Source organism: Limanda limanda, chromosome 17 (genome assembly GCF_963576545.1).
Source record: "Limanda limanda chromosome 17, fLimLim1.1, whole genome shotgun sequence".
Lineage (NCBI taxonomy): Eukaryota > Metazoa > Chordata > Actinopteri > Pleuronectiformes > Pleuronectidae > Limanda > Limanda limanda.
Genome location: NC_083652.1, coordinates 21,611,447 through 21,626,907, shown reverse-complemented (window position 1 = coordinate 21,626,907; position 15,461 = coordinate 21,611,447). Strand labels below are relative to the sequence as shown.

The following is a 15,461-nucleotide window of genomic DNA, read 5'->3' as shown; positions in this document are numbered from 1 at the left end:
CCATCCATCCATAACCATCAAACTGATACAGCACATGATTGATCTAAAGGAACATCTCCAAGGACGACAACAGCAAACACACTCGCGCAAAAATAAAAACACTGCCGTTCCGAGGCTCTCGACGCCGAAAACTGTTTGATCGTATCGGCTTTTCATGCAAAACACATATTGGTGCTTTTTTTTCCCCTTATTTCTTAACTGAATAAAAGATGAAACTTGAATTTACAATCACATTCTTCTCATACTGTGCTGGTTTTAAAGTGAATGAAAGTGATAGAGGAGGGGGGGGGGGGAGGGGGGATCAAAACCTGGTGCGACAATAAGAATCAAATGTTTCATCTTTCATGCGAAACCTGCCGGGCTCAGCATGTTCCTCAATGTGCACAAAGCTTGAATACCCTGTCAGCAATAAAAGCAGATTACTTTCTCTCTCTCTCTCTCTCTCTCTCTGTCTCTCTCTCTCCGTCTCTCTGTTTCACCCTGAGGATGGGCATTGCTCCTAACCACGTCAGGCTCTGAGTTTCCCTAACCGAAGAGTTGCACAACTTGTGAATATCATATTGCAATTTGATTGCATGTTCTAAGGCAAAAAAAAAATCAAGAAATTGAACAAGTGCACAGAATATGCAGACCACTGCATCAAACAAGACCAACAAAGCAAGGCAGAAAAAAAAAAAAAAATAGAAACTGAAAAGCATCTTTCAGTGTAATACTCATTTATATTCCAGTCTTTCCTCCTAAAGGCAACTGTTCCTCCACTATGGCATTTTGGTGTTTTTTTGTTGTTGTCACATTTATGTTCTAGCGAGCAGTTGTGAGAGATGAGGTTCTTTGCAGCCTGTAGCAGATGTGAGGGAGGGTCTGAGTTCTGGTGTCGGGTGGGCATTGGTGAGGCCAAGTGGTGTTTCCATCAGGCCTCGGCGGCGTCAGCTAAGAGTATGTACAGCCACAGGGGTGCTGGTAAGCTGCGATGCCTTGGGGTCATAGGTCATAGAGTGGTGCTCTGGGGCTCCTCCTCAGGCACAGCGTCTCCCTCTGGAGAGTCTGTCACTGCCCGGAACCTCCTGCAGGGGGCACCGCTGAACTCATCGATGAGGCTGTCCAGATTGACATTGATGGAGGGGATTTCATAACTGAAGATATCTAATGGTGAGCAGGGTGGGAGAGGTGAGTATGATGAGCAGAGTGGTGGGAATGGGGATGAGGAGCAAAGAAGAGGAGGAGGAGGAGGAGGAGGAGGAGAAGAGGGCGTATGATGATGATAATGAGGTGTCAAAAAACGGAAGAGAGCAGAAATAATATTAATCGTTTGGATTCAGGACTCATGGTTAAGTGGCAATATGAGGTCAGCCCTGATTGAAAAGAAAGAGTCAGTAGATTACATGTGCTTCACATTCTACACAGGGATGAATTCAGTGTCTTACTACTAGTCACACCTGAACCAACTTGGTGGCGACGAGTGTGGCATGTCACAGCTTTTTGTGTCTTTTGAGACGACAACAACAAATACTTTGTCAGATAAAATACTGGAACAGGTCAAAATGACTGCACGATGACACATTACTGTACACGTTTACAACAACGGCCAGAGGAAAACCAACACTGAGGCGACAAGATGTGTGTGGAACTCTGTGGAAAAAATGGCACCGAGACACCATAGCGATGGGACTCTCATGAGGACTCGATCTCTTGCTCTGAATAAAGATCTGTTCCAAAGCGCTGCTGCGTTTACTGGGAGCAGCGGCTCCAAGCTGAGGCTGAACACTACTCCTGTGTAGGAATGAGATGGAGCGTGGCAGTGTAGTAAGGAGGAGCAGAGGTTATAAGAAGCGATGAACCTGCCAGAGGAGGATTGGGGGTTACCTGTGGCCCCCGACCCCCCCATACCGGTGGCAGGGGCGTTAGAGGGGGATGTCTGGCTGGCGTAAGGCTGGGAATGGGGAACAAAAGGAGGGAGGGGCGGGCTGTCGATGGACGTCTATAAGCGACGGCGTCTGCAATGTGAGCGCAGTGTGGTGCACTCTGGGAAGTCCTTAGGCCATGCATTATTGGTCGTACCACAATACCATGCAGAGAGTTAACAATGTGGACGTGGTGACTGCGAGCTACTGGTACGTGAGCAGGTTGGAGGCCGGCTGCAGGAGACCCCAGAGGCAGCCACAGCACCAGGCCAGGCAGTGAGATGGATTGCATGGGGCGGGGGGGTGGGTGGGGGGGGGGGGGCGGTCTGGCTTACCCTAAAAGTCCCCCTCACACTTAGCCCACACTGAATCCCTGGCCTCACACAGCTGCAAGGTGCACAACAGTAGCAGGGGGAACAAGAGAATGATAAATATAACAAAGCGACAGAAGGATTGGTAGATATTGACAGAACACCTCATCATCAGAACATCATACTGGAGATATAATGTGGGGTTTGTCTGGCTAGGTTTCCACGCCTGCTACGCAGTGGGATGGAGAGACTAGTGTGAACCGTGTAAGCCTCGGACCTACCTCTGCCGAGCGAGGGTCTGGGTAACACAGATAAACAGAGAGCACATGATGAATCTAATGGCAACTTCCAAACAAGCAGGACCAGCTATGCTTCTCTGATGTTTCCACACGTTACCAAGAAACATCATCACATAACACAAGCAATGAACACATCGGTCAGGAGCTCTGCTCAGAAAATGCTCTTCACATTGCATCATGTCAGGCATCTGTGTCTAAAAGGCAACTTTTAATCATTCAGACATTGGAGTGGGGACAGTCAGTAAAAGGGGACGAGCTCTGTTTGAGATCTACTGGGACGAGTCCTACAGAGTCCTACACTCGTCCAGCGTCTCCGTTGGACAGAGCCACAGCGAGTCTGAGAGAGGGCCGCTGCAGCCCAACCTGTGGGGGTGGCGGGGGTGTGGTTACCAAGGGCTGAGGATTACCTGTAGACATGCTCTCCCCAGGAGACAGTCCATCCAGGAGGCCCTGCTCCAGGGGCTGGGGAACTGGGGCCATGGCCAGGCCAGGGAGCCCAGGAGGGACTGTGGGCGGCTGAGGAGGGGGCAGGCTAGGTCTCTGCCTGGGCTTAGGGGTGGGCCGAGACTTGGTGAGCGTTCCGGTCAGGGAGGGAGGGGAGGAGAGGGAGTGGGGCGCCCCAAATGGGGTCTGCCCAGGTGAGGGTGGGGGCACTAGCCCAGGAGGGCAGGCCAGTCCATAAGGGGAAGGGGTGCTAGGTGGTGTGGGAGACAGGCTGACCGGTGACGGCTGACCTGTGGACTGGTCGGACATCCCGCCTGACTGGCCGTAAGGGACCTTGGGAGGGACAGGGGCCAGCTTCTTGGAACCTGGAAACACACAACACAGTCGTGTTACACAACAAGTATTCCTGTTCAAAATGTAAATACTTAATACCTCAGTTAGGGTTGCAAAGGGGCGGAAAGTTTCCGGTAAATTTCCAGAATCTTTCCATGGGAAATGGGAATTTTGGAAAAAAAAAAATACGCAAATTAATCTCTAAGCAATAAAAACATCATTCAAAACTCTATTTGAAAGATGTATGGAACGTTGAGTTTCAACCCTCCACTGTGCATTCTTCCATCACATGCACAGATAACTCCCAGCATCCTTCACTCTACAGCAGGGCTACTGAGGCCTGCTGTAGAGTGCAGGACTAGTCAGGTAAGTTTCCATGACGTTACTGGGGAAAATATATTAGCATGCTGATTGAGGATTGTTCATCTGTTCATCTAGACTATTTCCATTCATTTATCCATCAATTGTAAAATATGTTCACAGACGATTCCAATTGTTTGGCTAACTATTTATATCTCTGGCATTGCATTAGTGTTTTTTTACAAACTTTTTTCTCATCTTATTCTACAGAACAATGCCACGTGCACTCTCTCATGTGTGGAGACATTTCACCCCATCCAATGTAGAAGGAAAGGCTGTGTACATTTGCAAATACTGTGCAAAGACCTATGTTAAGAATGACACAACGATGCAGAAGCATATAGTCAAGTGCCCAAAGTTTCCTCAGGGCTCAAATCAGCCTATGACACAACAAAATGTTTATATTTATGTCTGTATATGACAAGGTAAATACAGGTAGTATAAATTACCCACAACATTTCCAGTTTATTCCCGTATATTCCTGTTAATTCCCATATATTCCCATTAATTCCAGTTAATTCCCGTTAATTCCCATGGAAAGTTTCCAACTTTGAATATTCCTGGGATTTTGCAACCCTAACCTCAGTACCCGTGAGGTGCTGACCTTTGTGCAGGGTGTGGGGACTGTGCTCCGTGGAGTGGGGGGACTGGCTGCTGCTCTGCGGGCTGCTGCTGCTGCTGGGGGGGGGGACTGTTGGACCTGCCACCTGGATGCCTTTGTGTCCAGTTACAGGGGAGAGCTCTTTACTCTTCAATGAACTGAAAAAGACAGAAAGACATCAGTGTTCCGATATCAGACAATTTAACTTTAATCATTTTAAAAGCACATTTACATTCTGAACTGTCCTCATGCACATTGCCTCAGTGCTGGCACCACCACCACCACCACCACCACCACCACCACCACCACCACCACCACCACCATCATCAGTATCATCATTAATGACTGTATCACAATGTTTAAGAACCCATCAACACAAGGTCAGGGGAAGCAAGCCGGTGTTTACAGAACAAACCGCAGCACATCTTTATCAAACACCTTTTGTTTAACCCTTGTGAAAACAAATGAATCAAGCATCAAGCAGGTGAATCCCTGAAGTTGTAAATCTCTCGGCTTGTTCAAACCACAGTAAATCAAATATCACTGAGCAAACATATCAACTTTTGTTACTCGAATAATGAGAATAGAGACAGTAAACTTTTCACCACCATTATTATTACTCATAAAAAAAATCACACATTTCTGTAACAGTTGAATAAGAAAAGAGCAAAAAAAATTTGTCAGTTACAAAGAAAAAGTTTGAGCCCTTTCCTCTCAGCAGACACCGAAGCTCAGTGATGTGAACCAAAGCAATTTGATTTTGAGCGACTGAACCAGAGCTCAGCCGGGATCTGAACTGAACTTACAAGATCTCAATCTGTGCAAAAGAAATCCCCCGAGCTCGAGGAATTCATTCCAGCGTTAGAGAATAGAGAGTGCACATTTTTGAAGCAGACGTAGCATTAATCAATTCTCATAAATCAACCTTCCTATGCATTAGGTTTGTATCCACACGATACAAAGAGAAGGGAAGTTGTGTAGAAAATAGAGCAGAGATACAGCGTATGACAAAAAAAAGAAAAACCTCTTTACTCTCACTCTCACAATCCTTGATAACTCAGCGTACCTTTGTAAATAAACTGAATGGATCATAGATAAACTTTTCTACCAAGATTATCAATATCTTTATTGATTGTAACCTCAAAATCCATCTAGATTTACCAAGCTTGGCATTAACTTTCTATGTGTCTAAGAAACCTTCAGTGATGTTAAATGTGTGCTTTAATATATTGTAATTCTTTCCTCTGCTCTTGAATTTTAATTGCCGTGTTCTCTTCTCACTAATATAATTATATCTGTAATTAATGTCTGCAGCAAGGATATGCTTGCAGTAATAAGATCTACTGCAGAGCTGCTACAAATACAAGACTAAGCCCATGAAGTCTCACCCACATAGAGCCTCCACTCTGCAGCGAGTCGTCACATTTAGGATTATGTGACGTCTAATTAACTGGGATCTCCTGCAGCCCCTTTGAGCTCCAACAAATAAATCATCTGAATGGGAAATCATGGCCTTAGCGGATCATGAGAAGGAGCAATATCAGGCGAGCTTATTCTGACTGCTGACAAAGATTTGCAGTAATGACTCACGCTGTATTGTGTGATGGTAACACTGAAGACTTATGAGTAAGGAAACTGTCTGAATCACTCAATACAAACTCAGCTCCTTCGGTTTCAGCTGTGCGATGCTGATCTTGTATGAAGATATTCTTCTATCACGGAACAGACACTATATCACTAACCTTGTAAACCTTCAGTTCCTTACAAAGCTGCTTCTTCTGTTGGTTAGTCAAACAAATGGTGCAGACTGTAGAATAAATACATCCATATGCTATTTGATAGACATACGCAGCGTTGTGCATGTATTTATCATCTACTCCATACCAGCCTCATATCCAGCCTTATATAAGCCAGTAACATCCTTAGTTGCTAGGCAACCCCATGAGAGGCAACCCCCGACAACCTGAATGTTACAGAATCTGAGATATGTAATTTGAAGGGGGAGGAAAAAAAAAGCAAAAAGAAAACATGAGCCAGCGAGCTGGAGGAGAGGAGAGATACAGCTGGCACCCTGTGGTGCATCCACAGTGGCCATGGGTGTGTTGTATTTACCTAGTCAGCCTGGGGGGTCCTCTCTCTCGCACACATGGACAGGCAGCCCACGGCGGGGGCGGGGGTGCGGACGAAGGGAGGCTAGGGGGGTTGCCAAAGGACTGGTCGTGGCGAGTTAGTGCCAAGGGGGTTTTGATGTAGAGTGGTGAGGCATTAGCATCTGGCGGGGGGGCATGCGACATGTCGCCGGGCGGACTGTGCTTGGGGAAGTGCAGGCAGCTGGGTTTGGGGTTCGAATTGATGTCGAGTGACGAGGAGGAGGAGGAGGAGGAGGAGGAGGGGGGCGGGGCGGGGGGCGTGAAGCCAGACCAGCGCATCGGGGGCGGGGGGGAGGCGGGGGGCTGGGACTCTGGACCCGGCGCCACGGGGCGGGCGCAGGGCGGGGGCTTGGGGTAGAAGTGGTGGGGGAGGGAGTGGCACGAGGAGATGGGGTAAGGGGGGGGCGGCCGGTCCTCCCCTGGGGGCGGGTGGGCATGAGAGGTGTCCGGCCGATTGGGCGACACGTTGTCTGAGCTGTAGATATTAAGAGAATAGACAGCACAAAAAAAAAGACAGCTCTAGTGATTGAACAGGGAGACGCATTGGAGTGACAGAGGAGAAGCTGCTGGGATGGGTGGGGTGTTAGGGGTTAGGTGGTCCGGAGCCAAAAAACAGAAGAGGAAAAAAAAAAAGTTGCATTGAGGGTGGGTGGTGGGCACTGAGCTTAGCACACAGTCAGCTTGGTGCAAATACAAAGACAAGCACAAAGAAAGAGCAAAGGAAAAATATATATTGCCAAAGGAAAAGAATACGGTGTGAACGCCTCCCTCTGTGAGCACCTTGTGTCTGCACACTGCATGGAGCTGGGAGGATCTGTCTCTGAAGCCAAAGTGATATACGACTGGCCCGGTGACTGAACGTCCTCTCAACTGCTGCATGTGGAAACCCTGTCGGCCTTAATCCTACACGACTGGTTTGCACTGCAGGTCCTGCAGTCGGCCCAGGGCAGTGTGGGACAGACACAAAACCCTTTCATTGGCTGAAAGAGCCACAGGAGAGGAGGGGAAAGCCGGCCAAACTAGAAGCCATGTTATCTCTCGTCCGCCACACGGGCAGAGCCGGCGACCACGAGGTGATTATTCACGTGTTCAACTACGATAATCATTACAAAAACAAACGAGGAAATCAGTCAGAGTGTCAACAGAAAAGGAAAAAGATTCAGGACCAAAGCTGAGAAAGCAAAGCCACGACAATGGGATACTGGAAACTGCATGCTTGCAAGGACTTGCAGATTAAAGCTTGGTGCCCGAGTACAGAAACTTCTACACAATGTTTTGACTAAAAGCCTTCAGAGGTAGAGTCGGAAAATGTCATTATCTTATTGAAAATGTAACCCACAGTGAAATCTCCCCGACAAACAGGAGAAACTGAGGAAATGCAGAGAGTGAGAAATCATAAGAACGACGACAGGACTCGAAGGTGAAGGTGGAGACGACAGAAATGCCATAAAAAAGTGAACGTTTGATTAGCACAGCCAAGGATCTGCATCACACAGGAGTGTGGAAGCCGATGATGGTGATGATGATGAACATTAAAAGGAGCCGACGGATGAGGAAGAGAGGGGGACGGCGTCTCCACGGTGACTTACCAGAACCTTTCTGCAGGGGGCGGTGTGGCGGACGGCGAGGTGCTGAGCTCGCCCGGCTGCTCGGGGATGAGCGTGTCGGCGGGGGAGCCGGGCCCTTGCAAGCCCGGAGGCGTGGAGGAGGTCTTGCGCGTCAGCGTGGATGAACCCTTACGAGACACCCAGGAGGTATCCATGACCCGGACGCCCATACTGGTGACACACACATACGAAGGGTCAATTTCCTGAAGCTTTCCGGAAATTTTCTATGGGAAGTTAAGCTCAGGAATTTGGGGAATTTTGAAAAAAAAACAAAAAACTACGCAATTTAAACGCTGAGCAATAAAAACATCATTCAAAACTCTATTTTAAAGATGTATGGAACGTTGAGTTTCAACCCTCCACTGTGCATTCTTCCATCACATGCACAGATAACTCCCAGCATCCTTCACTCTACAGCAGGGCTACTGAGGCCTGCTGTAGAGTGCAGGACTAGTCAGGTAAGTTTCCATGATATTACTGGGGAAAATATATTAGCATGCTGATTGAGGATTGTTCATCTGTTCATCTAGACTATTTCCATTCATTTATCCATCAATTGTAAAATATGTTTACAGACGATTCCAATTGTTTGGCTAACTATTTATATCTCTGGCATTGCATTAGTGTTTTTTTACAAACTTTTTTCTCATCTTATTCTACAGAACAATGCCACGTGCACTATCTCATGTGTGGAGACATTTCACCACATCCAATGTAGAAGGAAAGGCTGTGTACATTTGCAAATACTGTGCAAAGACCTATGTTAAGAATGACTCAACGATGCAGAAGCATATAGTCAAGTGCCCAAAGTTTCCTCAGGGCTCAAATCAGCCTATGACACAACAAAATGTTTATATTTATGTCTGTATATGACAAGGTCAATACAGTTAGTATAAATTACCCACAACATTTCCAGTTTATTCCCGTTAATTCCCGTTAATTCCCATGGAAAGTTTCCATCTTTGAATATTCCCGGAATTTTGCAACCCGATTCACGAATATGGTAAACAGAACAGCACGACAAGGGGAGTGGGGTAAAGTAAGGAAAGGAGAGGTATAACGTCATGATACGATACCTTTGTATCTTCCTAATGCTGCGTTAGTCGGGGAGAAGAGAGGCAAAAAGGAGATGAGGTCAGAGGTGATGCAGAGATGGTTCACAACACAGTGAAAAGCTTCTTTTTCTAATCAAACCTATTTGTTAAGACTCCACGCCCCCTGCTTATTACTCTAAACAGATCAAAACCTTGGTTCTATCAGCTCATATTGACAGCTGCTGGGATGCAGATTTAAATTGATGCCTACAGTGGAAAACTTCATCCCTTTTCCTGATTCGATGGGGGCATTTTGAAGGTATTGGTTCTACTTCTCCTGGTGATTTTCCACCGGCTGGATGAATGACTCAGGCCAGGTGACGTGCTAGCCAGACTGCAAAGGAGGAGCTGGGTGTAGGAGGATGGTAAGATAACACTGGAGAAATATTTCCCGAGAAAAAAAAAACGGAGGTAACCAGCAGCTCTTCCTCTCGTTGCCATGGAAACAACGCCACTCAAGGCAATTCACCCCCATGTATTCGAGCAGCTTTCATCCTGATAAATCTTTACAACAGGGAATGTAGTTGTATCTGCTGGAGTTATTGACCGGTGACACCCCACAGCTCTCTGCGGCCTCCAGAGGCTTCTGATTCACTGGAGCGGAAAAACTTTAGATTACAGGATGTGTAAATACTTTGCCACGGTAACGGATTCTTAATGTGCAGGCATCGCTCTCATCAAATATAAGAATTCAGTATCAGATGCGTGAGAGGAGGCGTGGGCGGCGAGTGAGGGAGAGAGTGAGAGGTGGGCAGCAGCAGGATGCGCTTGGCATCATACCCATCCTTCTTGTAAAATTCCAGCATCATGTTGTCAGTGGCGACGCTGAGTGGGCGTCGGCTCTGGTCGTGCTGCTGCTTGCGCTCAGACTGCTCCATGTCCGGGGAGGGCATGGAGCTGTAGTTGGAGTTGTGGTTGGTGTGGATGGGGCTGCCGTAGCAGCCGGTCAGGTTGAACTCGATCTCTGAGGGAGAAGCAGACGAAGATGTAGCTTCAGCAGTGTTTATGAGTGTGTATGCAACTCTGGAATAATCTAATTTACCAAGTTAAAGAATATTGTATGGTTCCTAAAATATATAAAATATATTATTAGGGCCGTAGTGAAGAAAAACAATTCTTGAGATTACTAGATTTCTTGTAGAATAATGTTAATTAAATAAAGTCGTAATTCAATGATATCAAAAGTGTTAAATATCAATGATAAAAAAAAGACACTCTGTCTGGATCCAAAATTGTATTAGCTCCCATTCTCATTTTTCTTCAGAAACTATGCATCCCTTTGAATATCACTCACATGTAACCAACAACAGAAGTCAACCACTACCCACGGCCACTGGATCAGTCTTCACAATAGACACAGTTTCTAACACAATCAATGTGTCGTTGATGTGCCAAAAGATTAAGGACTTAGTTATTTTTGACAAGATTCTAATGTATCAACTTCTGTGTTTTACTGTCTCATCATGTGTGTCTTTGTTGTGTGTTTTAGTTTAGGTCATCATGTAGATGACACAATAATAATACGCTTTCTTCTAGTTTTGATATCAAACAAGTAAATTCATATTATAACAAATCATTAACATTAATATTTAAAGTGATTTTCAATGGGCATTCTCTCTTCAATAAATATTGTTGATGAAGTCTAAATTGCTTGATGTGTTAATTTGAGATAAAGTAGGTCATAATCTCAAAAATATTAATTTTTAAATTCAATAATTAAACGTCTGTGATTTTAGATAAATAATGCTAATTTATATGTGGCCCAGCCCGGCTACAATATTACATACATATTATGTAATCCCCACCTCCAGGGAAGAACCAGTCAGCATGCTGGATAATGGGCTCGATGATGCTAACAATCTGCAGGGACACGGTGGTCATCATCTCCGTGATGTTCCTGGTGGAGAAGAGAAAGAACTCAGCTACAGTACGAACATCATCCAACAAGTTCAGGTAGAACTACAAAAAGAAAACATACGGTTCGGTGTGTGTCCACAGCAGGTTAGGACCGAGGACGATCGCCATGTTACCGGGAGTCATCTTGTTCGAGTCTTGATACTCACTCAGCTTGGATAAGAATTTCACTAGATATCTGTAGGATTCAAATGAATTGTTGCATCTCAAAATCCTGCTCAATACTCCAGGCAAAGTAGCGTTTTACGACCGACTAATTGTAAAAGAATTTTTTTCAGCATAGATCATTTCTATGAGGTGTCCAGAACAACATACTAAAAGTCCTAAGAAATCGTAGTTGAGGAAAAATGTTTAATTCTCATCAATGTGCCAATAAGGCCCGGCAACAATACACCCCAAATGGGCTATTTTTTTCATTTACTCCTATCAAAATGAAACTTTACACAATGAAAGTAGCCATGAAACGTAACATTTTTTGTATTACAAGTTTCTTTGAAAATGAATTTATGTATGTATTTGTAATACATATGAATGGTGTTTGCCTATGCAAATTAGGACATATTCAATAAGTGTGGAGCTCATGTGCTTGTCAAATTCATTTCAAAAGAAACTTGTAATACAAAAAATTTTACGTTTCATGGCTACTTTCATTGTGTAAAGTTTCATTTTGATAGGAGTAAAGGAAAAAAATTGTCTTTTTGGGGTGTATTGTTGCCTTATTGGCACACATTGATGAGAATTAAACATATTTCCTCAACTACGATTTCTTAGGACTTTTAGTATGTTGTTCTGGACACCTCATAGAAATAATCTATGCTGAAAAAAATTCTTTTACAATTACTTCTATTTTTGGCTCCAAAATGGGCTACTTTGCCTGGACTACAAGTCATTTTCCTCAACTGCTCAATTAGATCATCATTTTGCGACACCTCCCAAACTGCAACCTACTGTTTGGGATAGACATGTGCAGCAGTGGTTTAATCCTGCAGGTATCTTGATGTCAGATTTAATACATGCAGACAATGAATAACACGGGTAATTATTTACATTCATTGATATTGCAAGAAACCAGTTCTACTGCCTTCTGCTGGTGACAGGTGAATATCTGCATGTCTGACCTGCGGCTGCTGTTACTTCTCTTACCTGCAGGTGGTACAGTTTGGACTGAAACTACATTGTGTGTCTGTCCTTTTTATTACCGCAGTGGGATCATTTGCAAATACAGGAAATCAGGGAAAGCATCTGACCTGAAATTGTTGGAGTTGTCTGTGGGGAGTTTCTCGCACGCTGCATTTAATGCTTGGAGCCTCTTGTCCATATCTTGAATGCTGGGGAAATAAAAAAACAGAAATCATTTTAGTTTCTAGAGTTGCTCTACTTTCAAACAAATGTCCCCATTTTTCATTTTGTCAGTTTGGAGTTGTGTTTTTTTTCATTGTGGCCAGCGGTATAACTTTTAATGAAGAACACAAACTGCAACTCACTTGGACGCCTGAATCCATTCATCATAAAGTTCAGTGGTCATCAGTGGCTCGGGGAGCTCACGGAGGTAAGACTTCAGAGCCCCTGTGGGTGCAGATAACCGGGTGAGCGTAAAGGAAACAACTGGTCAGCTTTGTGCGAATAGAGAGAGAGAAGAAATGTTTTCTATCTTCAAAGCACGGGTGAGGCCAGGAATTGCCACTCCCCTGGCTGCCAAACACAGATTTCATGTTAATGTGTGAAATGGAAAGCAACGGGAAAGTAACACTGAGGGCAGAGCTGGTGAAGACTGGTCGTGTTGAACCCCTGTGCTTTTGTTTATCGGTTTGTTTGGAAATAGATAACATAAAAGGTAGAAGACGGTGATAGATAGATAGATAGATAGATAGATAGATAGATAGATAGATAGATAGATAGATAGATAGATAGATAGATAGATAGATAGATAGATAGATAGATAGATAGATAGATAGATAGATAGATAGATAGATAGATAGATAGATAGATAGATAGATAGATAGATAGATAGATAGATAGATAGATAGATAGATAGATAGATAGATAGATAGATAGATAGATAGATAGATAGATAGATAGATAGATAGATAGATAGATAGATAGATAGATAGATAGATAGATAGATAGATAGATAGATAGATAGATAGATAGATAGATAGATAGATAGATAGATAGATAGATAGATAGATAGATAGATAGATAGATAGATTACTTTATTCATCCCCGAAGGGAAATTAAGTTGTCATAGCAGCCGGTTCATTTGAATACAATAAAATACAATACAATAGAATAAAATAAAAAATATTGAGGTAGAAAGAATAAAAACAGAAAACACAAGATAAATAGGTAGATAAGGTGCAGTGGCAAGATGATGGTAATAGTACTGATGATATGATGGTAATGTTATTATTAGAGAGTATATACAAATAGTACAGTATATATAGTATATAATATAACATAATATATATTTATATATGATTGTAATTATACCAATATAATAGCAAAAAGATGTGTCGTGGGTCGGGGAAGAACCCATTTAATTTTGATCGAGAACAGAATAAGTGGAGAAGCCGGATGAGGAGGCAGATCCAGGAATGTTTTCTCATTGTCTTTAGATTGGACTTTTTTCCATTATTGTAATAATTCATGGATCTTGATAAAAAAAAAAAAAAAAAAAAAAAAAAATATATATATATATATATATATATATATATATATATATATATATATATACGCTCATTTACTGACTTAAATCTATGAGTGTATTCTTTCTTCCTGACTTAGCGTAACAGAGTATCAGGGTTGTTGTTGTTATGGGAATGGGTTTTGTTCAAAGCGTCTGTGTGGGTGTAGTTCACCTGCGATGGCGTGCGGGTCACAGGAGTACTCCTGCACATCCAGAACTCCACAGTCCAGCGAGGCTTTCAGCTTCTTCAGCTTGGAGTTTGATGGAGCCACTCTGAAGAGGCCCTGCCGCCCACACAAGGAAAACACATCATCGTGTGTAATTATCACATCTAACGTGACCTGCGCTCAAATGATGTACCGGAGTAACAGCCTCTATCGTTGTGCACTTGACAGATGATGAATGACACAGGTTGGTGCAGGAGAAACATGAAGGCCATACTTAGACTTTATCACTGTCATCCATTATGCAACGCCTATCAGGGGATTTTGATTGGTCTAATTACCACAAACAAACAGGAACTTTGTCAAGGTGATAAATAACCACAATCCCACAGCCTTTGTACTGGTAATGCTTAAATATCTCACAATTTTAATCCCACAAACAGTCTTATTTCCTGTTCTAAAGATGTTGCTATAAAGTCCTTGCACTATTTCTCTATTTCCGCGATATAATTTCATTAGAACCAATATAAGCTTAAGAATAGGTCTTTAAGTATGACAAGGATACAGTGAGATCAAGCCACTATATACTGTACACACTTCATTTGGTTTTCAGTTGTTCTTAAGTTGTTTTTAATTATATATATATATATATATATAAATTTGAAGATACACCAGGACTGTTCAGTATTTGCCCCATAACACAAATATCTCATCTTATAAACAAAGAAACTTCAGGTAAAACACACGGAAAACTTTAATTCTGGGACCTTTAGTATCTAAGGCTTTATTTCAATGTCAATTCTTCTAATGATATATACGATTTATATGGTAAAATTATGTTGGTACACTTATGCCTGCCTGAGTGTGGTTGGTTGTAGTAAAGATAACCAGGTGTGTATTTGGCAATGCACAACAAAATGCAACAATGCAATGCAATTTATGTATATTTGCCTACTTTTAAAGTAAAAGTTATGTGTATCTCTACATGTATGTGTGTGTGTGTGTGTGTGTGTGTGTGTGTGTGTGTGTGTGTGTGTGTGTATTGCACTCTACCTCCTCCTCCATGCCACACTCCAGCAACATGGTGACACAGGCTTCGATGGGGAAGGCAATCTCTCTACCACTAATGTTCAGGTGATCCTCCAGAGACTTGCCGTAAGACGGCTTCTCCACCCACGCCTCTGCAACACAAAACACACACACAACAAATAAGCCCTCAGTTTGGTTTAGTGCTTGTAAGGCAGCCATAACTGAAATATGAAGGTGGGTAATTAAAGGTTAATGGGGTTGTTATGTGACACTTCAGGGCTATTAATTCCATTACTTCTCATTTTGATATTGCTTCAAGAGCAGAAATGGAACAGATCTCTCAGCGATCACGCACATACACACACACCCACACACACACCCACACACACACACCCACACACACACCGTGCATGACTCACCTTGGTGAGCTTTAATCTGGGGCAGGATGCTGTGAAGAATTTCTAATGACTTCCTGTGATATTCTGCCTGTGTTTCTATCAGCTGCAGAAGGAGACAGCAGGAAACAATAACAAACAATCCATGGCCAGTGTGTGTCATACAATATAAT

At 43.5% G+C, this 15,461-nt stretch overlaps 1 protein-coding gene across 1 annotated transcript in view; it reads right to left on the bottom strand.

Moving 5' to 3' along the window:
* Positions 1 to 722: 722 nt before the first annotated feature.
* The window catches only part of arhgap44a (Rho GTPase activating protein 44a), a 28,441-nt gene continuing 13,702 nt past the window's right edge, over positions 723 to 15,461 (bottom strand). Inside the window, exons 9-22 of the mRNA XM_061090649.1 lie at positions 15,313 to 15,394; positions 14,918 to 15,045; positions 13,873 to 13,984; positions 12,499 to 12,580; positions 12,262 to 12,342; positions 11,079 to 11,192; positions 10,906 to 10,997; positions 9,881 to 10,064; positions 9,083 to 9,100; positions 7,989 to 8,177; positions 6,362 to 6,874; positions 4,253 to 4,407; positions 2,919 to 3,320; positions 723 to 1,143 (exon numbers count right to left, since the gene is read on the bottom strand). Coding sequence (XP_060946632.1) covers positions 989 to 1,143; positions 2,919 to 3,320; positions 4,253 to 4,407; positions 6,362 to 6,874; positions 7,989 to 8,177; positions 9,083 to 9,100; positions 9,881 to 10,064; positions 10,906 to 10,997; positions 11,079 to 11,192; positions 12,262 to 12,342; positions 12,499 to 12,580; positions 13,873 to 13,984; positions 14,918 to 15,045; positions 15,313 to 15,394 — 2,307 coding nt within the window. The 3' untranslated portion in view covers positions 723 to 988. The remainder of the gene's footprint in view (positions 1,144 to 2,918; positions 3,321 to 4,252; positions 4,408 to 6,361; positions 6,875 to 7,988; positions 8,178 to 9,082; positions 9,101 to 9,880; positions 10,065 to 10,905; positions 10,998 to 11,078; positions 11,193 to 12,261; positions 12,343 to 12,498; positions 12,581 to 13,872; positions 13,985 to 14,917; positions 15,046 to 15,312; positions 15,395 to 15,461) is intronic.